A 24,350-nucleotide genomic window follows, 5' to 3' on the forward strand; every position below is an offset into this window, starting at 1 on the left:
AGAGATAGTGGCGGCGATGCGTGGGCAGGCAGGAGCCCTGCTGTTTACTGCGCAGCGGTGAGTGGCGGCGACGACGGCTGGGCGGCAGCCTGGCGTCGGAAGGCGGCATGCAGCGCTGCCAGCAGGAGGCTCTGCTGTGGCCCAAACCCGCTGTTTATTACCTGGCACATGCAGAGATGCTGGCGGCGATGCGTGGCAGGCAGGAGCCCTGCTGTTTATTGCGCAGCGGCGAGTGGCAGCGACGACAGCTGGGCGGCAGCCTGGCGTCGGAAGGCGGCATGCGGCGCTGCCAGCAGGAGGCTCTGCTGTGGCCCAAACCTGCTGTTTATTACCTGGCACATGCAGAGATGCTGGCGGCGATGCGGGGCGGGCAGGAGCCGACTTGTTTGTTGCGCAGCGGTGAGTGGCGGCGGCAGGCAGCATCCGGCGCTGCCAGCTGGAGGCTCTGCTGCTGCCCAAAGCCGCTGTTTATTGCCGGGCACATGCAGAGATGCTGGCGGCGATGCGGGGCGGGCAGGAGCCGACCTGTTTATTGCGCAGCGGGGAGTGGCGGCGGCGACAGATGGGCTCCAGGCTGGCGGTGGAAGGCGGCAGGCGCTGCCAGCTGGAGGCTCTGCTGCTGCCCAAACCTGCTGTTTATTACATGGCCCATGCAGAGATGGTGGCGGTGATGCGGGGCAGGCAGGAGCCCTGCCGTTTATTGCGCAGCGGTGAGTGGCGGCGACGACGGCTGGGCGCCAGGCTGGCGTCGGAAGGCGGCATGCGGCGCTTGTGCCAGCAGGAGGCTCTGCTGTGGCCCAAACCTGCTGTTTGGTACATGGCACATGCAGAGGTACTGGCGGCGATGCGGGGCAGGCAGGAGCCCTGCTGTTTATTGCGCAGTGGCGAGTGGCGGCGATGACAGCTGGGCGGCAGCCTGGCGTCGGAAGGCGGCATGCGGCGCTGCCAGCAGGAGGCTCTGCTGTGGCCCAAACCTGCTTTTTATTGCCGGGCACATGCAGAGAGGCTGGCGGTGATGCGGGGCAGGCAGGAGCCCTGCTGTTTATTGCGCAGCGGCGAGTGGCGGCCACGACCGCTGGGCGCCAGGCTGGCGTCGGAAGGCGGCATGCGGCGCTGCCAGCTGGAGGCTCTTCTGTAGCTACCTCCTGCTGTTTATTGCCGGGAACATGCAGAGAGGCCGGCGGCGATGCGGGGCGGGCAGGAGCCGACCTGTTTATTGCGCAGCGGCGAGTGGCGGCGACGACGGGCAGCGGCAGCCTGGCAGGTGAAGGCGGCATGCGGCGCTGCCAGCAGGAGGCTCTGCTGCGGCCCAAGGCTGCTGTTTATTGCCTGGCACATGCAGAGAGGCTGGCGGCGAGCCGGGGCGGGCAGGAGCCGACTTGTTTGTTGCGCAGCGGTGAGTGGCGGCGGCGACAGATGGGCTCCAGGCTGGCGGTGGAAGGCGGCAGGCGCTGCCAGCTGGAGGCTCTGCTGCTGCCCAAACCTGCTGTTTATTACATGGCCCATGCAGAGATGGTGGCGGTGATGCGGGGCGGGCAGGAGCCCTGCCGTTTATTGCGCAGCGGTGAGTGGCGGCGACGACGGCTGGGCGCCAGGCTGGCGTCGGAAGGCGGCATGCTGCGCTTGTGCCAGCAGGAGGCTCTGCTGTGGCCCAAACCTGCTGTTTATTGCTGGGCACATGCAGAGATGCTGGCGGCGATGCGGGGCAGGCAGGAGCCCTGCTGTTTATTGCGCAGCGGTGAGTGGCGGCGACGACGGCTGGGCGCCAGCCTGGCGTCGAACGGCGGCATGCGGCGCTGCCAGCAGGAGGCTCTGCTGCTGCCCAAAGCCGCTGTTTATTGCCGGGCACATGCAGAGATGGTGGCGGTGATGCGGGGCGGGCAGGAGCCGACCTGTTTATTGCGCAGCGGGGAGTGGCGGCGACGACAGCTGGGCGCCAGGCTGGCGTCGGAAGGCGGCATGCGGCGCTGCCAGCAGGAGGCTCTGCTGTGGCCCCAAGCTGCTGTTTATTACCTGGCACATGCAGAGATGCTGGCGGCGATGCGTGGCAGGCAGGAGCCCTGCTGTTTATTGCGCAGCGGCGAGTGGCGGCGACGACAGCTGGGCGCCAGCCTGGCGTCGGAAGACGGCATGCGACGCTGCCAGCAGGAGGCTCTGCTGTAGCCCAAAGCCGCTGTTTATTGCCGGGCACATGCAGAGATGCTGGCGGCGATGCGGGGCGGGCAGGAGCCGACCTGTTTATTGCGCAGTGGGGAGTGGCGGCGACGACAGCTGGGCGGCAGCCTGGCGTCGGAAGGCGGCATGCGGCGCTGCCAGCAGGAGGCTCTGCTGTGGCCCAAACCTGCTGTTTATTACCTGGCACATGCAGAGATGCTGGCGGCGATGCGGGGCGGGCAGGAGCCGACTTGTTTGTTGCGCAGCGGTGAGTGGCGGCGGCAGGCAGCATCCGGCGCTGCCAGCTGGAGGCTCTGCTGCTGCCCAAAGCCGCTGTTTATTGCCGGGCACATGCAGAGATGCTGGCGGCGATGCGGGGCGGGCAGGAGCCGACCTGTTTATTGCGCAGCGGGGAGTGGCGGCGACGACAGCTGGGCGGCAGCCTGGCGTCGGAAGGCGGCATGCGGCGCTGCCAGCAGGAGGCTCTGCTGTGGCCCAAACCTGCTTATTATTGCCGGGCACATGCAGAGAGGCTGGCGGTGATGCGGGGCAGGCAGGAGCCCTGCTGTTTATTGCGCAGCGGCGAGTGGCGGCGACGACAGCTGGGCGCCAGGCTGGCGTCGGAAGGCGGCATGCGGCGCTGCCAGCTGGAGGCTCTTCTGTAGCTACCTCCTGCTGTTTATTGCCGGGCACATGCAGAGAGGCCGGCGGCGATGCGGGGCGGGCAGGAGCCGACCTGTTTATTGCGCAGCGGCGAGTGGCGGCGACGACGGGCAGCGGCAGCCTGGCAGGTGAAGGCGGCATGCGGCGCTGCCAGCAGGAGGCTCTGCTGCGGCCCAAGGCTGCTGTTTATTGCCTGGCACATGCAGAGAGGCTGGCGGCGAGCCGGGGCGGGCAGGAGCCGACTTGTTTGTTGCGCAGCGGTGAGTGGCGGCGGCGACAGATGGGCTCCAGGCTGGCGGTGGAAGGCGGCAGACGCTGCCAGCTGGAGGCTCTGCTGCTGCCCAAACCTGCTGTTTATTGCCTGGCGCATCCAGAGAGGCCGGCGGCGATGCGGGGCGGGCAGGAGCCGACCTGTTTATTGCGCAGCGGTGAGTGGCGGACACGAGAGCTGGGTGCCAGCCTGGCGGGTGAAGGTGGCATGCGGCGCTGCCAGCTGGAGGCTCTGCTGCGGCTCCCGGCTGCTGTTTACGAATGTAATACATCGCGCAGATGCTGACGCGATGTGCCAGGTGGGCAGGTGCCAACGGGTTCAATAAAATAGATGTAAAGGCAGACAGCTTTCTTTCCCCACTACCAGAATCAGGCAGGCACACACACAAGAGTGCCTGTAGACCACTTTGACTTATAGCGCCGACTGTTTCACCGGTGCTGGCCTTCCAACAGCTCCAACCTCAGCACTTGCCCGCTGCCACGCTCGGCGCGCACACATGCCGCCCAAATCCGGTGCGATGCTGGGTGCACTGCAAAGATCATAATGTGTGCCGCGCTCTGCCCTGCAGAAACCAGCATGTGGTAGCAGAATCCTGTCACAGTGGTGCAAAGCAAGGGGGCCTGCCCCGGCGCCCCGGCATGACTGGCGCACAGCAACGCGCCCACCTGCCAATTTCATTTGCGACAGCGCTGCGGCGGCCATCTTGATACCATCCGCATCCCTGCCCAGCTCCTGGCGTGCCTGCTGCAGGTTGAACCAGAAGGGGCCCTGGCCCTTCACGCCCTTCCGTGCCTCGCTGCATGGAAGGGCATGGGCAGCAGCAAGGAATGTTAAAGCCTGGCCATGGGCGGTGGCAGCCAGCAGGCATGCATGGTCATTGGAGCAGTGCTTGGCTGAGCGAACTCACCCGGAGAAGGCCACCAGGAAGCGGATCCTGGACGACAGGTCGGCCAGTCCAAACGGCACCAGCAGGACCAACTCGGTGGCCACCACATGTGCTGCCCCCCGCACAAACTTGTCGCGAATGGCCCGCAAGGCTATCAGCTGCAGCGCAGGACGAAGTAGGTCCCCATATGAGTTGTGGTTGCACAAGCTGCTTGCACAACAGTGCAATGGGCCCGCGCTGGTTGCAGCAGCATCGCACCGGATACCAGCAGGAGCATTGGCCACCAAACACCTCCGCTTTCAGCACTTTATCGCCGTCTGGCACCTGCAGGCGACGCAACACAAACTTGCCAGCAGCACCGGGGACCTCCATCTCCTGCAGCGCAGGAGGCGATAGGCAAGACGTTTGTTTCCAAACACAGCGTCAGGTTGCGATGTTCCCGAGGATGAACTAGCACCACCATTCCCTCCTCACGTTGGCGTTGAGTGCGACAGCCGTCCCACTCTGCAGCGCTTCCGCGGCGGCGGCCACGCACGGCTGGCCCACACATGCGCGGAGCGATGCCACCACAGCAGGGTTGTTCATGGCCGCCTGCATCAGCAGCGGCGGCAGGAAAGTGTCAACACGAGGAAGGCTGACAACTCCAGGGGGACTAAACCCCCATGCACGCGCCGCAACCCACCGCTCAGCCCATCCACAACAGCACATCAACAGGCACCTTTGCCATCCAGCCTCACCCAGCTTGAATGAAAAAATTCTGGCAAAGGGCAGTTTCCAGCGGCGCCCCGTGAGTTGCCGCCGCCGCCGCTGCTGCCAACAGGCCTGGCGCTGCTGCCACTGTCACCCTTTCTTGCCACGATGCTGCTTCCAGCGCCGCCAAACATGCCAGAGCCAGGTGCAGCTGGTGCCAGGTGCGGCACGTGGCCAGAGCCAGCAGCTGCACCAACGCTGCAGGTTGCGACGGCCCCGGCAGGCGGCATGCCTGCACCGCCAAGCTGCTGGCTGGAACGCATCGCATGCCCAGCAGGGCGCCGCGGGAAGAAGGTCTCCACACGCCTTGCGCCAGCAGCTGCTGCGCTGTTGCGGCATGCAGCGTCGGGCACGGCAGGCAGCACACCTGCATCCACAGGCTGATGCTGGTAGCGCAGCTCGCGTCTGGCAGGGCGGTGTGCCAGAGAACCCTCCACAGGCTGTGCAGGCATGCCATGAGCTGCCTGCGCCTCTTCTTGCTGCAGCTGCATCAGCTGACCCGCTTCTTCGACATTCCCCAACAGCTCCTCCATCCCCCCCCAGCCCGGGCTGCCACTGCCCGCCTGCCAGCTGGGGCTGCCTCCACTATCCAGCCCGCCAAGGCGACTTCTGTTACCACGCAGCACCCAGCTGGGGATGCCACCACCTGACCTGCAGGTGCCGGGGATGCCGCCAACAGGGCTGACCCCACCCAGCTGACCGCTGTCACCATCCTCTCCCTCCACCAACTGCAGCAGGCCGAAAGGCAGCAGGCGGCGATGTTTGAGCTGGCAGGAATGCCCTGACACACTGGGCCTTCCCTCTGCTGATCAAACCAGGAGGACGGCAGACCAGACCAGCCAGCGCCGGCGGCAGCGCCAGGGCTGTGCGGCAGCCCAGACACAAGCATGCCGGCAGCTGATCCAACTCACAAGGGCGCACGCACCTGGCCGGGCTGCTGCTGGCTTGCGGGGATGTCCTCGCCCTCTGACATGCTGTGGTCTCTGCCACTGGCAGGCTCCTACAGTTTACCGCAACAGCAATTGGGGTGGGCTTGCGCGCGAGGGAGGGCGGGAGGAAAGGAGGAAAGGAGGGAGAAGAGGAGGGAGGAGGAAAGGAGGAAGAGGAAGCCCGTAGCAGGCTGCGCGCAGCAGCCGTCTGCCATGGACAGCTCATCTCGCTGGCATGCCCGCAGGGTGCAGCTGCGCTTTCTACGAAACCCACCTGTGAGCGGGCGCTGCCCATGGCGTCGATCAGATCCATGGTCAGCTCGGTTGCCTGGGTGACTACGGGAATCGGCCTGCAAGTACACAACAGTCCACCACAAGGCACGTAGGAACATGGGTGCGTGCAGGCATGGAGGCAGGGCCTCCGCGCAGGCAGCAAGCAGAGGCCTGCTGGCAGCTGGGGCATGGCGGGGTCCAGGCGCCAGGCAGAGCGGCGGCACGCCCTTACGCAAGGCCCAGCCGATCTCACCAGCGATCCATGGCCCAGACAGCCTGCAACAGGCTCGACATGCCATCACGCATGTCCAGCCCCAGTCCAGCAGGCCAGGCCTGGTCCCCATCGGGCCCTGCAGCAGCGCCGGGGCCACACAATGCTGGGAAAGAGCGGCGAAAAGAGGTTAGCAAACTGGTGCAGCAGGCAGGCCCGCCGCCAGCCGTTGCACGCCGCACCGCGGAGCAGTTGGTGCAGCAGCCCCATCAGCAGCTGCATCGCACGGGTGCACTCGCCAGCCGCAGGGCTGCCCTGCAGCACAGCGACAGCAACAGAGGGTTGCGGCCAGGGAGCGAGGTGGCTGCCATCTGCAGGCCAAGACGTGCAGATGGGCGCTTGTCCAGCTGCAGGGGCAGCAGGCATGCGCACCTTTGCGGCAGCTACCACACGGCAGATGGTACCCAGCAGGGGGCGCAGGATGTCCGGCACCGCAGCTGAGGGGAAGCTCCTCACGCTGCAGAGCACGGCGGGAATGGCGGGCAGCACGGTGAGGGGCACAGCGGGCCTGCGGTGCGCTGCAGGGAACGGGCAGTGCGCTGGGCCAGCACACCTGCGAAGCACATCCGCCGCAATGCGGAGCAATCGGAGGCGATGCGGGGGCCACGGCAGCGGCTCCTGAATGTCCACCGCCTGCACGGCAGTGGGGGTTGCATGGGTGGCTGGCTGGAGTGGCGGGAATAGGCAGAGCCCATGCCCTGGCGCACACGGCCCAACAGCGGCCCCCAGCAGCACCAGCACACCCCTTGGGCGACAAACCGGGCAGAAACAGGGCCGCTCGATGTGCCCCCAAGTTGGGGCCCGAAGCGGCAGGCAGCTGTGGCCCCACCCCACCCGGCTTCCACACCTTGCACACCAGCGCCGCCGCCAAGGGGGCAGCCTGCTCCTGCGGCACCGAATGCACCAGAGCGCTGCACGCCTGCGCCACGCCCGCCACCCTGGAATGGCGGTCGCCCAGGGCAGCCGGGGAGCCCGACAACAGAGCCTTGACCTGCTGCGGGGGGGCCAACCGGCAAAGGCGCAGAGGTGACAGTGAACACGCGGCTTGAGGGCAGTGGCGGCCGCAGGCCGCGACTCCTGCATCTGCAGCACATGTGCAGAAGACAGGCAGCCACCAGCCAGCAGGGCAGCCCCCAAGCTCTCTACCTGCAGGCATCAGCCAGACAAGCCAGCCACTCACCTCAGGCAGCAGTTCTTCCAGCCGCAGGCCGTCCGCATCATCCTCGCCGCCAGCAGCAGCGCCCGCCTGGGCGGCAGGCTATGCAGGGGGGGGCGGCGACAGCGCGGTGAGAGTTCTGTGGGCAATCCTGCTGGCGGGCTTCCAGGCCTGCAATGTATGTAAATGCTGGTGCCAAGCCAGGCCAGCCCCGCTGCAGCCACTGGCAAGCCGCCGGCATCCGCCACCTGCCACCGACGCGCCCGACACCTGCACACGCACCTGCTCGGTCTGCTGGTGGCCGGCAGCGGGGCCCTCCCCCGCCACGTCGGCACCACTGCCTCTTGGCAGAGAAGCATGCACACTGCAGGCAGGCAGGCAGGAGGGAGGTGCAGTGCAATGTGAGTTGGCGGCGCACAAAGAGAGCGCACGGCGGCTAGCCCAGCCCGCCAATACGTAGCAGGATGCGGGACCAGCAGCCTAGTCGGCAGTCGTGCCAGCTCGCATGCCGCCAACCCACCTGGTCAGCGCATCCCAGGCCGCCGCCAGCCCGCGCAGGCAATCGGCGCCGTCCGGCAGCTCCTGCAGCATGCCGGGGAAGCAGGGGAGCTGGCGGGTGCGGGGTGCGGCGCGGGAGGCTCGCCCGCAGGCAGCACCCGGGCCCAGCCCTTCTCCACAACAAGGCAGAAGGACGAGCCACCAAAGGCCGTGCCCCACTCACCGGCACCAGCATGGCAGCCAGGTTGTGCTCAGCGTCCCCCAGCGCGGCAGGCGGCAGGCTGCCAGAGCCGGGGTCGGCGTCGCTCAGCGCAGCGCCGCCGTCGCCAGACAGGGCAGACACCTGCAGGCGGCAGGCAGCGGCCGCAGGGGCAGGCAGGTGTGCGAGTGTAAGGCAGCAGCCCCGGTGGCCGCATCGGCTGGCCGCACATACAGCTGGTTGCCAAAGGGTGGGCCGACAGCAGGCTGGTCATTGCAGGGCCCATGCCAGAGCACACAGCTGCCTTCCCAGTTGGAGCAACTGGCAGACATCCACCCAACACACTGCACTCACCCTGGGGCTTCCCGGCGGGGAGGTGGCGACGCCCTGGGCCCGGGATGGGGCGGACGGGAGGCGTGCACCGTGCAGCGGCGCGGGCCCACGCGCTGGGCGCGCCGCCTGGGCGCTGCACAGGGCGCCGCCGGAGGCCGGCTGGCCAACAGCGGGAGCGCGCGACTGCGCAGCGTCCTCGTGGCGGTTGCGCTCCCGCAGCGGGGTGCTGGCGCCCTGCTGCGCAGGCGACACGATCGCGCGGCCGGCGCCCTTAGCGTCACCCCGGTGCCGCTGCTGCCGCGTCAATGAACCTGCTGGTGCAGGTGCAGCCGTGCCCGCGAGCGGTCCTGTTGCTGCTGCCGCTGCTGGCGGCGCGTTCTCGCCCGCGCCCGCGGCATCGGTCTGGGTGCCAGCCGATGCCTGCACTGCTGCGAGGCGGGCCGCGCCTGCCGGCAGAGCTGGCGCCGCCAACAGGGCCACAGCCCCGGGCAGCGAGAGCGAGCCGCGAGGGCCGCGGCGCCCTGCTGGCGGCAGCAGCGGCGGCGGAAAGCGCTCAGGAACGTGCGCCCCAGGTGCGCCTGCTGCCAGAGTGGTAGGTGAGGGGGCAGGCTCTCCTTGAAGCGCGCCGCCATCAGGGACAGCCTGCAGGGAAGGGGAGGTGCCGGGGCGTGGGTTGAGTCAGTGGGAGCTCAAAACCGCCGAATCGCATCCACCCTGGGGCAGCAGCCCTAATCACCGGCGGCATGCCAGTACCGCCAGGCCAGCTGCAGGCCAGCTGCCGCTCACACACACCTGGCCCAGAGGGCTGGGAGAGCCCAGGCCTTGGCCCCCGCTCCTGCGCCGCTGCGCCACGTCCAGCGCGATGCCCGGCGGCTCGTGGCCCGTGCCCGCCGCCGTGCCGCGCAGCGTCGCACTCTGCAGGAGGCAGGCGGGCGTCGGGCGGCACACTTGGCGGGAGCGGATTCTGGATTTCTGTCTGCCGGCAGAGCAATGTATTGCTGCAGCAGATGCAACGTCCACCAGGCCTCATGCCACCTGGCCTCACCTGCTCCTCAGGGAGTGCGGCGGACATGGCGTGCTTGCGGGATGGGGTGGGCGACGGAGCGGCCGCTGCAGCCGTCATGGGGCTGGCGCCGTGCTGGCTGACGCCGCCCGCTGCCAGGGCGGCGGCGCGAGGCGAGCGCGCTGCCGGCGCCGGCGCCGCGGGCGTGGCGGAGCGGCTGCTGTGCGGCAGGCTCCGCCGCCCGCCGCCGCGCGTGTGCGCCGCCGGGGTCGCCCTGCCCACCACAAATGGGCCGTAGGTGGGCGGGGCCGCGCGGGGCGCTGCGGTGGGCGCCTCTGCCACTCCTGCCGCGGCGCCATTCTGGGCGCCTGCTGCTTCTGCCGCAGGCGGCAAGGTGGCAGTGGCCGGCACGGTGTCGACCTTGCGCCGCTTGCTGGAGGCGATGGGAAGGCGCTTGCCAGCAAAGAAGATGTCGTTCATACTAGTGATAAACTCCCCATAGTGCAGGAGGTGCAGCAGGCGAACAGGAAGCCACCAGTCCTGGAGGTCAGATGGTGCCGTTGGCCCGCCCTCCACAGTCGCCTGCAGGCTTCCGTCAACTTGCTCCTCCAGCCGCCTCTTCCGACAGGAGCGCTGTCCTTGCTCTGCTGCCATGGCCTCAGCCCCGTCCGGCGCCTCTGCCCCCACACCTGCTGCCGCGGTGCGAGCGGTCTCGCCGCACTGGCCCGCTTCCGCCGCCTGCGCGGGCGCTAGCGCAGCCACCGCAAGAGGTGCGCTGCTCACTCCCGCGGCGACCTGCACTGCCGCTGAGGCACCGCTGAGGCACATCGTAGCTGCAGGCTCGTTTTGCTGCAGGACATCTGGGCCCATCCCCTCCGCCAGAACCAACCGAAAGCCCCCCATGCTTTGAATGTCGATTGGGCTTCCAGCGCCGCGGCTCCGCAGCTCCCAAGCCCTGCGGAGAGGTGACATGGGCCCTCATGTCAAAGGCTTGGAGCGCACTCTGGCTGCTGCAAAGCACTGCCGAGCACGGTCCAATTGACGGTGCAGGTGCAACGTACCGGTTGCTTGTCCACAGCGTGCCACCGAAAGTTCAGCAGCACACCGCCAACCGAAGGAACGCTAGAGGCTATGTTCAATGAATCAGGCCATGTACGGGAAAACTGGGGTGGAACAAGCGCTCCAGTGCAGGCGCCGGCCCCAACTGACACACACCAATCTCTCGATGGGAGCTATTCGAATAGCGCGGGAACTGTAATTGAAGAGCAAATCAAGTGCTAAACGAATTGGTAAGAGCTGGTTCCGCCCGTCCTCAATCAATCCAGCGCGGTCCTGCCCGCGCCAGCATGGCGGTGAGTCGGCCGTCCACATTTATTCATCCCCATAGTCCCCGTCGTTACACCGGAAACATTGTTGCTCAAGTGCAGAACGCGCCCTGTCACTGCAGTGAATTGCTTAACTGCTGCATCTCGACACATCAGACATCACAGCGCAAAGCACAGCCATAAGCCCAAGGCAACCGTGATGAGTGTGCATAAAGCTTGCATGCCGCGGAACATCGGCAGCTCATTCATCTGTATCAAAAACTCTGTGGTTGCTTGCACCAGCACTATCGGAAAGCCAAATGCAACTGCACATGGTGAGCAGGCACAGCAGAACTCAGACATCCACGCTGCGCGCGCATCCCACGCACATCAGCTGGAGGTGAAATCCCAAAGAAGCTAGAAAACACATTTTACTCACCCAAAACTGCGCCGGCCAGACGTCGCACCCAAACTCGCCAGCCTGATGCAGCGCCTGCCTTGCCGCCCTCGTTTGCTGCAGAAGCCAAGCCACGTTATGCAGCAAGAAGGAAGGGTCCCCGCAGCCCTCAGTCGTTGGCACAGACACGCATGTGCTCCGCTGCACTGGAACAGAAGCAGCACCACTACCGGCTCCGCCAGCCACCCCGCCACGGCTGGCCGGCAGCTTACCAGGCGCACTGTCCGACTCCCTGGCGGGGCTGCTGCTGGGCATGGTCGCAGGTGCCGGGAGGGCGTCCAGGCCAAGGCTGGCGTCGTCGCAGGCAGCATCCGGCGGGCAGGTGTCGCCGACGAAGGGCGGCAGCGGCGGCAGGGGGCACACATCTGCAGCAGATGATGCAGAGAGGCCGGCATTCTGGGCGGCGCACCGACCAACAGCACGGCACACAGCAGAGCCGGCACACACACACACACATCTGTGGCTGCCGTCAGGGCCTCACGTGGGGAGAATTGTGCCAGACCGGCTTGCTCTGGCTGGGCAGGGACGATGGTGTGCCCGCCGACAATGCCGCCTGCAGCACAAGGGGAGCAACGAACGCAGCGCCTGCCTCTTAGAAAGCATGCAGCAGCATCTGCTCTCGCCCTGCCACCTGCCTCCGCTGCAGCCCAGGCCCAGGCCGAGAGCACGGGCGTGTTTTCTCCAGCCTCGCCTGGTAGAGTTGCTTCGGCGGCCGACCTTCCACCACCGCCGGTGGCCGCGCCCTCGCCCGCCGCACCATTCACCGGCATCACCGGGCACATGCCTGCAGAAGAAGGGCCACCTGATGTGGGCGGCGGCGGCGGCAGCGATGGCGGCAGGGTCGCTGTCACGGCAACGCAGCGGAACAACGTCATACACGTGCAGGGCCAGCAGCCAGGCGCCACTCACCTCCGGCGTCGGGGCGCGCCAGGCGTGCAGGCTCCCCAGCCGACACACCGCCGCCTGCGGAAAGACGGTCACATGCCGGCGGTTATGTCTTCTGGATTCAACACAGCTTGCTGGGGTGCCTGCCAAGCTTGCTGGGGTGCCTGCCAAGCTGTATTACTCAAATAGAAAAAGCTGCCAGCCTACCTTGACCGCGCCCCGTCACAGCAGGACGGTGGGACGCTCTGCACGTGGGCGGCTGCCGCAGCTGCAGCTGGCCAGCCGCCGGCTGAGGCGCCGCGGTGGGCAGCACCGAAGGCTGCTCCAGCAGCTGCGCGCCCCTGCTTGGCACCTCCTGCCCGCGGCAGGCGGCCACGTGCTGCCGCCCTGCTCCCAGAAGCTGCGGGGCTGCCAGCAGGGAGGCCAGCAGGCACAGCACCAGGAAGGCGGCGGCCCCCGCGCCGCGGTACCGGCGCCACAGCCAGGTCAGCAGGCGGAGGGCTGCCACCAGCGCCGCGGCCTGCAGCGCGGGGAGGCACAGAAGCGACTGAGGGTGACCAGTATGCATCCAACCCTAAACAACCCAACCCTAAATCACCAGGAAGGCGGCGGCCCCCGCGCCGCGGTACCGGCGCCACAGCCAGGTCAGCAGGCGGAGGGCTGCCACCAGCGCCGCGGCCTGCAGCGCGGGGAGGCACAGAAGCGACTGAGGGTGACCAGTATGCATCCAACCCAATGCTGCTGCTGCTGCTGGCGGTGGTGGTGGTGCTGCTGCTGCAGGTGCCGGTGTCCCCTCCAAAAAGAGGCAGCACCGCAGCCATGGCTGCCAAAGCGGCGGCCCCTCACCAGCATCAGCACCGGCGCCTTGCTGCAGGCGGCAGCAGCGGCCCAGCCGCAGGGCGGCACGCACAGCGCCACCAGCAGGGCCAGCGCGGCCAGCACCTCGCGGAAAGCCCGCGGAAGCGACTGCGAGGCAGGGGAGGCAGAAGCGTGGAGCGCCAAGGAGGGTGGCGGGGGAGCAGGAGCAGGGTGCCAAAGACAGCAGGCCATGGTCCCAAGGTGATGGGGATGGGGCCCTGTCACTGAGGATGGGGCTGCGACTGAATGGCGTCGAGGCCAGCCGCACTGCGCACCTGCATCATGGGCGCTGGAAGCTCGGGCGCCTGCAGGGGCATGGGGCACATGGATGGAGCCGGGATGAGAGAGGAACAACGTCTGCCCAAGCAGCAACCCTCCGAGCTTGTGCTGGCAGCGTCAGCCAGATGCTCCCACTTCTGCAGGCAGGCGATTCGCCTTCAGCGGAGCAAGCGCAGCAACCCACCTGCCACGGCAGAAGCCTGCTGACGTGGCCCAGCAGACGCAGCACGCGCTCACGAGCGTGCGGCACAAACGCCAGGGTGGCCGCCGCCGCCAGGAGCGCTGCCAGCGGCAGCAGCAGCAGCAGCAGCAGGAGCACGAGCGTGGCCTGCACGGCACAGCAGAGCAGCAGCAGGTCGGCCACTGCTGAGGCCTGCTTGCAGGCAGTGCTTCCAGGGCGCAACCCTTCAATGAACAGCTGCATGCAAACGCGAGGAGCTCACCACTGGGATGGCTGCGGCGTCACAAATGCAGGCAATGGTGCCTCGCAGCTGGGCTGCCTCCGCCTGCGCCGCAACCAGGGCTTCGCCCTGCTGCTCCCCCCTTGCCCGCTCGGCTGCCAGCTGGGCCGTCAGTCCCACCACCTCCTCCTGCGCCGCTGCCAGCTGCTCTCCTCGCCGCTCCTGCGCCCACCACATCCCCCTGCGCGGCCGTCAGCCGCACGGTCCTGCATGTAACCGGCGACGTGCATGCCTCCCAGCGCGATAGCTCCGTTCCGAGCTCGGATGCCAGCTGGGAATTCAGCCCCACCACCTCCTCCTGCGCCACCGCCAGCTGCTGGCCCTGCTGGAACATCTCCGCCTGCCTGGCTGCCAGCTGCTCTTCTCGCTGCTGCACCTCCGCCTGCAGCGCTGCCAGCTGGGCCTCCAGCTCCATCACCTGGTCCTCCAGGGCATGAACATCGGCGGTTACCTGCGGCACCAGGAAGTGGCGGCGGCGCAGGAGGTGGCGGGGATGGCAGCTCAGATGGCAGCCGGGCAAGCGGAGATGCAGCAGCGAGGAGAGCAGCTGGCGCCAGCGCATGAGCTCTCCTCGCCGCTCCTGCGCCCACCACATCCCCCTGCGCGGCCGTCAGCCGCACGGTCCTGCATGTAACCGGCGACGTGCATGCCTCCCAGCGCGATAGCTGGGTCAGAGCCGTCGCATGCTGTTCATTATCAGCGCGCGGCCTCTCTACCTTCTGCTCCATTGTAGCAGGAGCCAGTGGAGCAGGAGATAGAGAGGCGGCGCGCTGATAATGAACAGCAGGCGAGGGCTCTGCCCCAGCAATCACACGGCGTGCGACAACCACCTCGGCCGCGGCGCGCTGGTGCTGCGGCGGCTGGGCACCAGCGCTGGCCCCCTCCGCCTCTGCATCCGCCGCCGGCTGCTGTGTCACCTGTGTCTCCCCTGCCAGGCTCGTGGGCGTGGGGAAGAGCGGCCGCTGAAGCTCATCTGACGGGGCGCTCTCCGCCTGCAGGGCACGATCCGACAGGCAGCGTCAGGCCCAGCTTCCTGCCAAGAAGCAGCCACCTCCGCTGCCTAGGCGGGCGGCTGCCTGCAAGGTTCTGACAAAGACACTCCTGCTGCCAGGGTGTGCGAGCGGGGCGCTGCCGGCGCCATGCGTACCTGCTGTTGGCCAGAAACAGACGAGAACACATCCCGGCTTGAGCGGGATCCAGCCTCCGACTGCAGGCGGAAGGAGCAACCATAACCTAACGTCACAATCGGCGGACTGACAGGCGGCGCAGCTGACCAGCGAAGCGGCAGCCGGTGTGGCCAGGTGCGATTTCAGCAATCTTTAGTGCACTGCAGAATCGGGCAGCAGAGAGGTGGGCGGTGGCCATCAGCAAGGGCAACAAGCGTACCGCCGGGGTTTGGAAGAGGGCCAGGGGCAGCACTGCCTCAGCCACTCTGGTCGTCGCGGCTGGTGTGTGCGCCACCTGCAACGGCTCTGAGCCTGCAGTACCAGCAGTGGGAGGCACCCCTGCTGCCGGCGCTGCTGCCAGCCGTTCCTCGCTGGAAACACGGCTAGAAGCCTGGCTGTTCATCTGCGACTGGGACGCCGTGCCGGAAAAAGCACAGGCAAGGAAGGCGCAAGATGCGTCTGCCTGTGCATTAGGTGGCGCCCAGTCCGTGAGACCTTTTGCAGCCGCCTCGGCGGCAGCCTGCACAACAAACACGTATGGACCAAAAGGTGATATGACTGGAAAGGCCCGACGAGGCAGCGCATCAACCAGTCCAACCAGTGGCCCCAAACTGGTGCTCACCAGGTTCCCAACCAGGTTGCTGACCAGCTGGTTACTGCTGCTGCTTAAAACATCTCCCACTAAAGCCTCCGCTGCTGTTCTGAAGGCTGCGTCGGGGCTGGCGAGGGGCGAGCCCTCGTGGCTGCTACTCCTGCTGCTGCTGCTGCTGCTGCTGCCGCCGCCTGTGTGGCCGCCGTCGCTGCTGCAGCTGCCCTGGGCAAGGGAAGCCGGCAGTGGTCCCGCTGGCTGCAGCAAGAAGCTCCCCTCTGAGCTAAGACGCGAGGCCCTCACTGCCTCCCCCAGCAGCTCAAAAGCAGTGGGAGAGCGCTGCCTCTGCTGTGTCGCAGGTGTTGCTTCAGCTGCAGCGCCTTCATGCTGCAGCTCCTGGACCTCCTGCGGGGGCAGCACCAGCAGGGAAGTAGCGTCGGCAGGGAGGCGTGCTTTGGGCTGCGAAGATTCTGGCAGCGTACCCAACGGATACCCAGAGAATGTGCAAAGGTTCTCAATCTTTCAGCAAAGGCCGCCTTGAACTCAGGTCCAAGGTGCGCCAGCAGCTCGGGACTGAGGTTGCTGCATGTGGTGGCCATTGCCTGGAAGCAGCCAGACAGCAGGACGTGGGCGGAGCAATCGTTTAGATTGTGTCAGTAGGCAGGCAACAGCAGGGCATGGTTCAAGTGCATGTAGCAGTGCAGCGCCAGTCGGACACGGCTACGGTGTCTGCCGACCCACCTCCAGCATGAAGCGCGACAGGCCCGGGGCCAGGACACTGTCGGACATGGTGGCCTGCAGGATGCTGTGCACAGAGCGCAGCATGGACTCAAACCGAGCAGCCCAGCTCAGGAAGAAATCTTCGAGCAGTGCCTCGAGCCTGGGGGCAGGTTGCGTCTCGGCTGCAGCGAGCAAGGTGCGCAGCTTGCCAAACAGCTCCAGCACCTGCACCACGCAGTGAGTGCGAGGGAGCACTTCAGCCATGTGAACCCCAGAAGCCGATTTCACCACAACTGACCATGGAAACCCAGAAAATCAGCCATTCGTGCAGCGCATTCCAGGCAGCAGCCCGCCTACCTCTTGCAGCATACCCTCGGTCGCATCTGGGGCCTGGTCTGACGGAAAGCGAAGGCGCTGCACACAGCGCAGTGCGTCCAAAACTGCCGACCGCGGGGCTCCCACCAGGGTCCCCTCCTCCAGCGCCCGCAGCAGCGGCTCCTCCATCTCGCTGAGCAGGTCACGCACGGTGCCCTCCTGCCGCCGCATGCGGTTCATCACCTGCACGTGAGCAGTCAGCAAAGAAGGGCATCCAGGACTCACTGAGGAGGCTTTCAGTGCGGAGACCACCTCCGCACTGAACCACACATACAGTCCGCAGTCGCAGTCAAAATCAGAAGGAAAATGCTTGATTACAGGGCAACGACCACTCAATTGGAAGCGCCCACATGGCCCAGCTGCAGCGCTGCAGCGGCTTACCTCGTCCATGTTGGCCATGTATTTAAAAAGCATATCATGGTCGGAGGCTTTGGTTTCCAGACTACCGATGACGCTGTATGCGTCATCCAGCTGAACCTGGGTGGCAGATGCCTGCTGCGTGGCGCGCAGCGCTGCTGCAGACGCATCCTGCTTGGCGCGCAGCGCTGCTGCAGTGGCCTGCTGCTCGGCGCTCAGCGCTGCCTTGAGCCGCTCCACCTCTTGCTGCAGCACACGCAGCTGGCTGGCCCGGTGCTCCAGCTGCCGCAGCGCGCACTCGTGCTGCGCCTTGTCTGCAGCTGCTTCCTCGCGCGTCTGCTCCAGCAGGCGCGCCACATCAGCTGCCGCCTGCTGTGCGTCTGCCGTTGCAGATTCAGCTTGCTGCGCATGTGCCACCTGCCCCTGCGCCCGCTGCAGCTCTTCCTTCAGCTGTCGCAACTCCTCCTCCATCTGCTGCTGGCGCCCAACTGCGTCTGCTGCTACTCCCTGCTGCGCACCCGGTGCCGACCGCCGCAGGGTTTCTACCCGATCCACCGATGCCTGCACCTGCGCCAAATGCAGGTCAAGCGCCGCAATCTTGGCCTGCACAGCTGCTGCATCCCTGGTGCAGGCTGAGGCTTCCTGCTGCAGCACTGTTTTGCTCCGCTCCAAGCTCTCCGCCATCTGCACCGACAGGGAGCAGAGAATATGGTGAGCACAAGATAGTTCATAACTCAGATGAGTCGGCACGCTGCGACCCAGCAAGCTTGACTGTTCCACCAGGCAGACTTGCAGTTGCAACCACCACCGTTCCCAACAGAATCGCGACCACAGGCGGAGGGGCTCACTCACTCCAAGCAGCAGCATGAGGAACTCTGTTTGGTCCTGGGCGCCGGGCTGGCTGGCGCTGGGAGCAGCTACTGCCAGACAGCTGCGTGCATCACTCCTCAATTGCTGCAGCGCCTCCTCAGCGGCCTGCCGCACCTCCACAGATGGCCGCGGGAGATGCAGGTTGACCGCCAGCTGCTGGCAGCTAGCGGCTGCGGACTCCAGTTGCAGCACTCGCAGCTGCGCTGCCGCAGCGCCACCCAGCTGGAAGCGGCCCCAAAGCTGGTCGTGCAGAATTGACGCCCGCTGCAGGAATGCACAAAGGGGCAGCATGCCCATGACGCAAGTCAGCTTGACTGTCGCCTACTGACGCAAGTCAGCTTGACTGTCGCCTACATAGGCACGCTGCAGGCGCTCTCTGCCGAAAATGACACCCACCAGCGCTTCCTCGGCAGTCACAGTATTGGCGATCTTCTTCTGCTGCAGGGACTGCAGCTCCGCAACCAAGTCTGCTGGCATACGCATTACCTGCAGGCGGCCACAGGAAGCCAGCAAACGTGCACCGTGAAGGGTCAAGCACATAAAGGCAGACCGACGGCATGTGGTAGGTGGGGGATGCTAACAAGCATGATGTGATGAGTCCCTGCAGGGCCCTCTACTGAGTGTATAATCAGTAGAGGGACTGGTTGCCAACCACGAGGGTGTCTGTTGGGCTGAGTGTCACTCACCTCCAGCACCACCACCATGCAGCGACTGATCTCTGAAAGGCGTTCTGCGTGGCGGCACGATGCAGCCAGAATGTCCCCGACCCCGCGGTCAGCCTCCGTCTGTAGGCAGGGGGAGTTGGCGGGTGACAGCAGCAGCTTGAATCGACACACATCAGGGATGGCACAAGCAGGGCGGGCGATCTGCTTGACTGTGCAGTTTGGGGGAGGGGGGTTGGCTGGGCTGCCACAAGCTGTGGCAGTGCAGTGCATCACCTGTGGGGGTAGGTCAGCGCCGGGGTCTGGCAGCAGCAGGGTAGCGCAGTCGAGCAGGCGGGAGGCGTGGTGCTCTAGCATAGCCGCCACTTGGAAGCCACTGTATGCCAGCGGCGATGCTGCAAGGCAAGCAGGGCAGGGCGTTGCATATTGGCATGATATGATTTGGAGGCACGCGCAGGGATTGCCCATGCTTCTCCTCCGCCGCCGTCAGGCTTGCATCCAGAAAGGGTGGAGTTCTCCTTGCTGACCTTCTTCCCCCTGCAGGTTTAGCGCCCAGTCATCCTGCTGGGTCACCACTTCAGCCTCTGCCAAGCCAAACAAGCCCAACTGTTTGGCGGCCCCCGCCGCTCCCGCCAGCGCACACCGCACTGGCTCTGGCAGCTGTGCTGCTGACCGCTGCTCCCCAAGCAGGTCAGCTGCCCGCCGCAGCTTCTCTACTGCGGCAGTTGCTGGCGGGAGGCTGAGGCCCTCCAGCTGGCTGCTCAGCTGGCTGCTCAGCTGCTGCTCTTGCTGCTGCGGCGGCGGCGCCTGCTGCACCGCCTGCGCCGCCTGGAGCTGGGCACGTGTCTGTGCTTCCTGCTGCTGCCGCTCCTTGTCAGCCACAAAGAGCGCTGCGCTGCTCACTGTGGCAGGAGCCTGCTTTGGAAAGGCGGTGGCTGCTTCTGTTGTCTGCTGCTGCAACTTAGCCCACGACTGCCTGAGCCCAGCGAGCAGATCTTGGGCCGTCCGACGTTGCGCTGCCAGCTCCACGGCTTGAGGCAGCTTCTCAAGCGCCTCGAAGCAATCTGCCTGCAGCATGGCAGCCAGCCACACGGGCGCGACCTCAGGACAGTGGGATGGAGCACAATCGGGACCCTGAATAATGACCACCACCACGGCAAGTCGCAGTCAACTCACGGCTAGCTTGTCGCAGCTCTTCTTGAGAACGGTGATGGCGGGGCCCGCTGCCAAATTCCAGGGAATGGCGTCTCCTGAACCAGTGAGTGGCCCAATGAGGCAACTGACGTCAGAAACAAGATGCGCGGACCCTTGGGCAGCTGTGCTCAATCCCAGTGCCTGCATTGATGCTTGAAAGCACCACGATGCCGCGAGCACATGCACAACAACAGCAGCAAAAACTTGCCGTGCAGATGCAGCGGCGAGTGGCCCATGTTGGTCAGGCGCTCCCGCAGCGCGCTGGTCGCCTGCTGGATGAAACCGATGTCCACCAGTGCAGCCTGCACCTCGGCCTCCGATGCCTGCACGCAAAAACAACGAAGGTAAGGAGGCGTGCTCAAACACAGCCCGTGCCGGGGCTGGATCGTAACAGCTGCCGTTTGACCAGGGGCCAACAGAGTAGTCGCGCCCACAACAGCAGCAGAAGCAGAGGAGCACGTGCCCTATCCGCCAACTTGCTCACCTCCAATTTGGCGATGTAAACCGCCATGGCGCTCTGGTGGTCCATTGCAGCCAGGTGGAACGCCTGGTCGGAGGCAATGCTACCCTGCTGCTCGGCAAACCAGGCCAACACAGGATCCGGCAGCGGGTTTGCCAGCACCTCGGCCATGGGCTTGCTGGCGAGCCGACCTTGCAGCACGGCCACTTCGGCTGTCACGGTGGTCAGCTCCTATCAGTGCCAGGCGAGCCGGGCGGGAAGGGGGGAGAGCCACGTCTGAGCAACATCAGACGCGGCTCACAACAGCGCCAGCGCCGCTGTCAGGGCGCAGCCACATCCAGCCTGAATGTCTGCACCCCCAACAGCCTGCCAGCCTACCATGGCCAAACTGTTGATGTTGGGGAGCAGAGCTTTCACGTCGCCGCTGCTGCCCTGTTGCGATTGCTTGATTGCCTGCGCCATGGTGCACTTCAACTCCTGCAGCCACACCCAAAATCAAGGTTCTAAATGAGAGCGTGCTCCAGCCAGCCAGCAACATAAACAGAGATGAAGGCAGGGTGCAGCAGTCGCAATCCACGCAGCAAGCGCTTGCCTGCATTTGGGTAGAACGCTTCTTCACAAGCTGCTGCTGGCTGACGACTTTCTTTTTTAATACTTGGACCTGTGCCCGCAGTGACCTGTTGTCGTCATGGGCTGCAATAAGCTCCCGCTTGGCGCTGCTGCTGCTGCTGGGACTTGTTGCGTCTGTCAAAGCGGCACTGTGACGCTGCAGCAGGGAGACAAAACCACCATTAGCCATCACTGCATCTCAATTCTGCCGCCCTGGGTTACGGCAACATGCCACACGATTTTGGCGCACCTCCTCGGCCTCGCTCAGACGCTCTTGGGCATCCAGCAACTCGTCCAGACCCCCTCTGAAGTCCAGATGTGCCTGCTGCTGCAGGTGCAGGGGCCACCCTTCCTACAGCAGGCAGCAGGCAAAGGTCAGGCAAAACGTGCCCAGCGTATCGCTGGTGCCCATGATCAAAGCAAACAGCTGAGTCCAAACATCGCTCAGCCCAGGCACCATCTGCACCTGCCGCAGGCCTGCCTCCACAGGCGTGCATCCTCCAGAGCCGTCATCCTCAGACACTCTGGCAAGACTCAGCGAGGCATGCACCGAAGAACTGCTTGAGGAGCTGGGCACAGATGCCTGCAGAGAGACAAGGTGCAGAAAATGCCGGCAGGTCAGGTATGTGGCAGGTGGGAGGCACGCGGTCGTCATATTTGACCCCAGCATTTATCTGCGAGCGCTGGTCACATTAGCATGTGCGTCTCTGTCTGGAGCCTGCCAGACAACGTACCGTCTCAGAGTGCTCCAGGGGCGGATGCTGGATGGTTCGCAGCATCCCCTGCAAGGTGGCAACAATAATTGAGCCGCAGTGTCAGGCAGGAGGCAGCAGCTAGCCCGTGCTGTACAGCAAACTATCAGCATGTTGAATATTGCATACTGCTTGCCTCGCGGTGGTGCTGCAGCTTGCTGTTGAGGGCTTGTGCGTATCCCTCCAGCTGCTCGGACAGGTGCAGCCAGGCATTGAGGTGGGCAGCTGGAAGGTGCTGATCGCCAACAGAGCGCCGCAGGTACTCCGCCATGACCGACACGCCTTCCAGCAGCTGGGGGAGGGGGAGGAGCACAGCAGGCAACAGTGGCCGGTGCGCGTGCTGTTGCGCAGCCAAGCGCGAGAGGGGAGGGCAGGACCCGCGTCCAGCGAGCACAGAGCATAGCGTGTGCATTGCGGCAGCGGTCGCAGCTGCCTCTATACTATACCTGGTCTCCCTGATCCAAGTCTCTCGGTTGCACACATCCATCCAGCAACTGAATGGTATCCTGCAAAGGTTACAGGACGAGTTTGTCGATCCACTGCATAGCACAGAACAGCACATGCAGAATGTCCTACCTGCATCTGCCCCAGCTTGTGGTGCAGGTTGCCCAGAAGCGCGTGCTGGTTGCGCATCAACCGTGCCGCGTCGGCGCACTCTTGAAGCGTGGCAAGGTGCGTCTCCAGCTGCATTGCATCCAAGTCCTCCTGCAGGTAGCAGCACCACGCATGTTAGGTTGCCAGGCGGAGGCAGGGGCTGGTAGGTCATCTGGGGGAGTTGGAGGATGCAGGCGGCTGGAGCAGGCGGCTGGACGCCATCCAGTCATGTGTTCACCCACAGCAAAGCAAATCAGGCGTACCGTTGCTGCATGAGTGACAACAACCACATGGCACGGATCTTTCAAACTCGCCAGTAGCCGCTCCAGCTCATCCTGCAGCTCCGGCCCAGGGGAGTGCTAAGTCAAAACCCATCCTTCTGCCACCTGTTCTCCAATTGAGCAGGGCAGCAACGCGCTCACCTTTAGGGTCTTCCCGCGGTCCAGTAGGGACAGCACCACAGACCGCACCGGGGAACTGCTTGGCACCTTTTCGCCAAATCGTTCAAGTTCAGCGATGTGAATGTCATGCCGTGCCGCCAGCTGCACAGCAGGGATGCCAGACACTGAGAAGCTCAAGGCAAGCGAGGGACTTGCCAGGCGATGCGATTCAAGCCAGCTGGGCGCGGATGCTGCAATAGCGGGCAAGGGCACCCAGGCCCGGGGATTCAGGTTATGAATGGCAAAGAATTTGGCACCATGCACCTGCTCAGCGGCCTGCCGCATGTGTACAGATGCCTCCAGGCTCGAGCGCAGAGCCTCCTGCGCCTGCTGCTCTTGGACCTGGCTGGCGTCTGCATGGAGCGCGCCGCAATTGTGATGTGGAAGCGGTGCAAAAGCAGAGGTGCGAACAGCAGCACATGCTTCCCAAGGCATGGTGGCTGCATGCATGCACAGGTAGTGGAGCGCATGTCCTTACTTGAGCTAATGCCGGTCACAGCTGTCTGCAGGGCGTCCAGCTCCCTGGCGTGCCTGGCCGATTCGGCGGCCTGGATCACTTGCCTGTGCGGCAAGACCTGTGCAGGCGCTTGCCGCCGAATCGACTCCTGCAGGTGCCGCCTGTACTCCTGCTGCTGGTTCTGCAGGTCCAGCTGCCGCGCTCTCAAATGCAGCGTTCGCTGACACTGCAGAGAGAACCCCACGGCAATTGGCACGGCTGCAGTTGCACGACTGTTGTGCAACCCAAATACAGGGCCAGCCGGGAGGGGCCATGGTGCGGGGCCCACTGCGGCCCTGCGCAGCGCGATGCCGGCTCTGTTGGCTGGCTGCTGCCTACTGCCAGCACCTGTTCTGCTGACAGGCGGCCTGCCACTGCTGCTGCTGGCACCGCCGGCGTCATCAGCGATGTGGCTGCTGCCTGTCGGGGCGCCGCCTTGTGCCTGCGCTTCGCCTGAGGCCTGCACAGCAGGATAGCAGATCAGAGAGAACCTTGGAGCGCAAGCAACCTTGGCGTGTGCCTTGGATATGTCCTTGTACAAAGAGCAGCTGATGGCAGCGTCGAGCGTGCAACGGTCTCGCCAGCCCCAGGGGACATCCTGCAGGGCGCTGCCCATCCAGTGTATGCAGCGCCCTTACAACTCGATAGGCAGCCAGAGAGGGGCGTGGGCAGCGGTCCCTCGAAAAAGGTGCGAAGGGGTGAGCGGGCCCGCTCCCTGCCCTGCCCTGCTTCCTGCCCACCTCTGCAGGCCCAGGGGTCGGCTCCTGGCCATGTTCCATCCCCGGTGCCCCTTCTGGCGAGCACGAGAAGCACTCTTGTCGAACTGCTGCCCACCCTGGTTGCTTCAAAGCACTGGAGGCCCACAGCCAGCGATATGCGGTGGAGGCAGGCTCCTGGGAGCAAGGAATGGCACAAACGAGGCGTACTGCAAGCGGAGTACACCAGAAGGTTTGCTCTGGTCCTCCTCCCTCTTTCCATCCGCCCTCCTCAGGTTCGAGAGTGGTTCGACCTAGAGCAGCTCTGCTGCCAGCCCCAGCCAGGCGCTGCGGCGACCAAGCGGCAAGTGGCGGTGGGAGAGCGACAAGGCGGCGCGAGGGAGTGAGCGAGGGTACAGCTGAACCAGCTGCCAATTTGCTCCGAATATGTTTCTCTACTCGTGAATGGCACATTTGTGTTGCGAGATGCAACACACGTCCTCCGCTCGGCATTCAGCACCGCCAGTGCGTGGCGCGGCGCGGCGCGCACAGCAGCGTCTTGGCAAACTTGCTGGTGCTGCTGTTGCAAGCGGGGACATTCTTCTGGAGCAAACTCGCATTTTGCAGAGGTGGTGGGCAGGAGGATTGCATTCGATCGACAAACGCCTGTGCTCTGGGACTTATGGCAGCACCCACAGCAGCAACCCACCTGGTCGGCAGCCGCGCCCCAGGCGGTGAGTG

The 24,350-nt window shown here is 65.3% G+C and overlaps 2 protein-coding genes across 2 annotated transcripts; both read right to left on the minus strand.

The window, feature by feature from the left end:
• Positions 1–3,516: 3,516 nt before the first annotated feature.
• On the minus strand, positions 3,517–10,214 carry CHLNCDRAFT_141860 (hypothetical protein; the record flags this gene model as incomplete). The annotated part of the gene is made up of 22 exons (XM_005850162.1): positions 3,517–3,650; positions 3,754–3,884; positions 3,996–4,132; positions 4,266–4,349; positions 4,449–4,565; positions 4,819–4,922; positions 5,092–5,129; positions 5,376–5,452; positions 5,650–5,724; positions 5,928–6,003; positions 6,180–6,276; positions 6,380–6,452; positions 6,570–6,654; positions 6,751–6,830; positions 7,045–7,191; positions 7,378–7,455; positions 7,636–7,717; positions 7,874–7,935; positions 8,075–8,194; positions 8,405–9,025; positions 9,176–9,298; positions 9,429–10,214. 22 exons carry the CDS (start codon positions 10,212–10,214, stop codon positions 3,517–3,519), a joined length of 3,327 nt encoding a protein of 1,108 aa, XP_005850224.1.
• A 1,042-nt stretch (positions 10,215–11,256) lies between these two features.
• On the minus strand, positions 11,257–23,686 carry CHLNCDRAFT_141861 (hypothetical protein; the record flags this gene model as incomplete). Its single annotated transcript, XM_005850163.1, has 39 exons — positions 11,257–11,288; positions 11,369–11,512; positions 11,629–11,700; positions 12,057–12,110; positions 12,240–12,552; positions 12,631–12,711; positions 12,879–12,998; positions 13,166–13,195; positions 13,354–13,497; positions 13,613–13,792; positions 13,920–14,081; positions 14,461–14,622; positions 14,778–14,837; positions 15,017–15,108; positions 15,292–15,316; positions 15,419–15,610; positions 15,689–15,790; positions 16,127–16,330; positions 16,463–16,663; positions 16,862–17,521; positions 17,690–17,971; positions 18,104–18,193; positions 18,394–18,492; positions 18,646–18,764; positions 18,897–19,437; positions 19,546–19,619; positions 19,727–19,886; positions 20,048–20,254; positions 20,402–20,500; positions 20,883–20,984; positions 21,099–21,215; positions 21,367–21,414; positions 21,632–21,676; positions 21,961–22,089; positions 22,401–22,520; positions 22,683–22,771; positions 22,897–23,056; positions 23,263–23,374; positions 23,655–23,686. The coding sequence occupies 39 exons, from the start codon at positions 23,684–23,686 to the stop codon at positions 11,257–11,259; spliced, it is 5,655 nt and encodes a 1,884-aa protein (XP_005850225.1).
• Between the last annotated feature and the right edge of the window lie 664 nt (positions 23,687–24,350).

The sequence above is a fragment of the Chlorella variabilis genome (assembly GCF_000147415.1).
Source record: "Chlorella variabilis unplaced genomic scaffold CHLNCscaffold_4, whole genome shotgun sequence".
Lineage (NCBI taxonomy): Eukaryota > Viridiplantae > Chlorophyta > Trebouxiophyceae > Chlorellales > Chlorellaceae > Chlorella > Chlorella variabilis.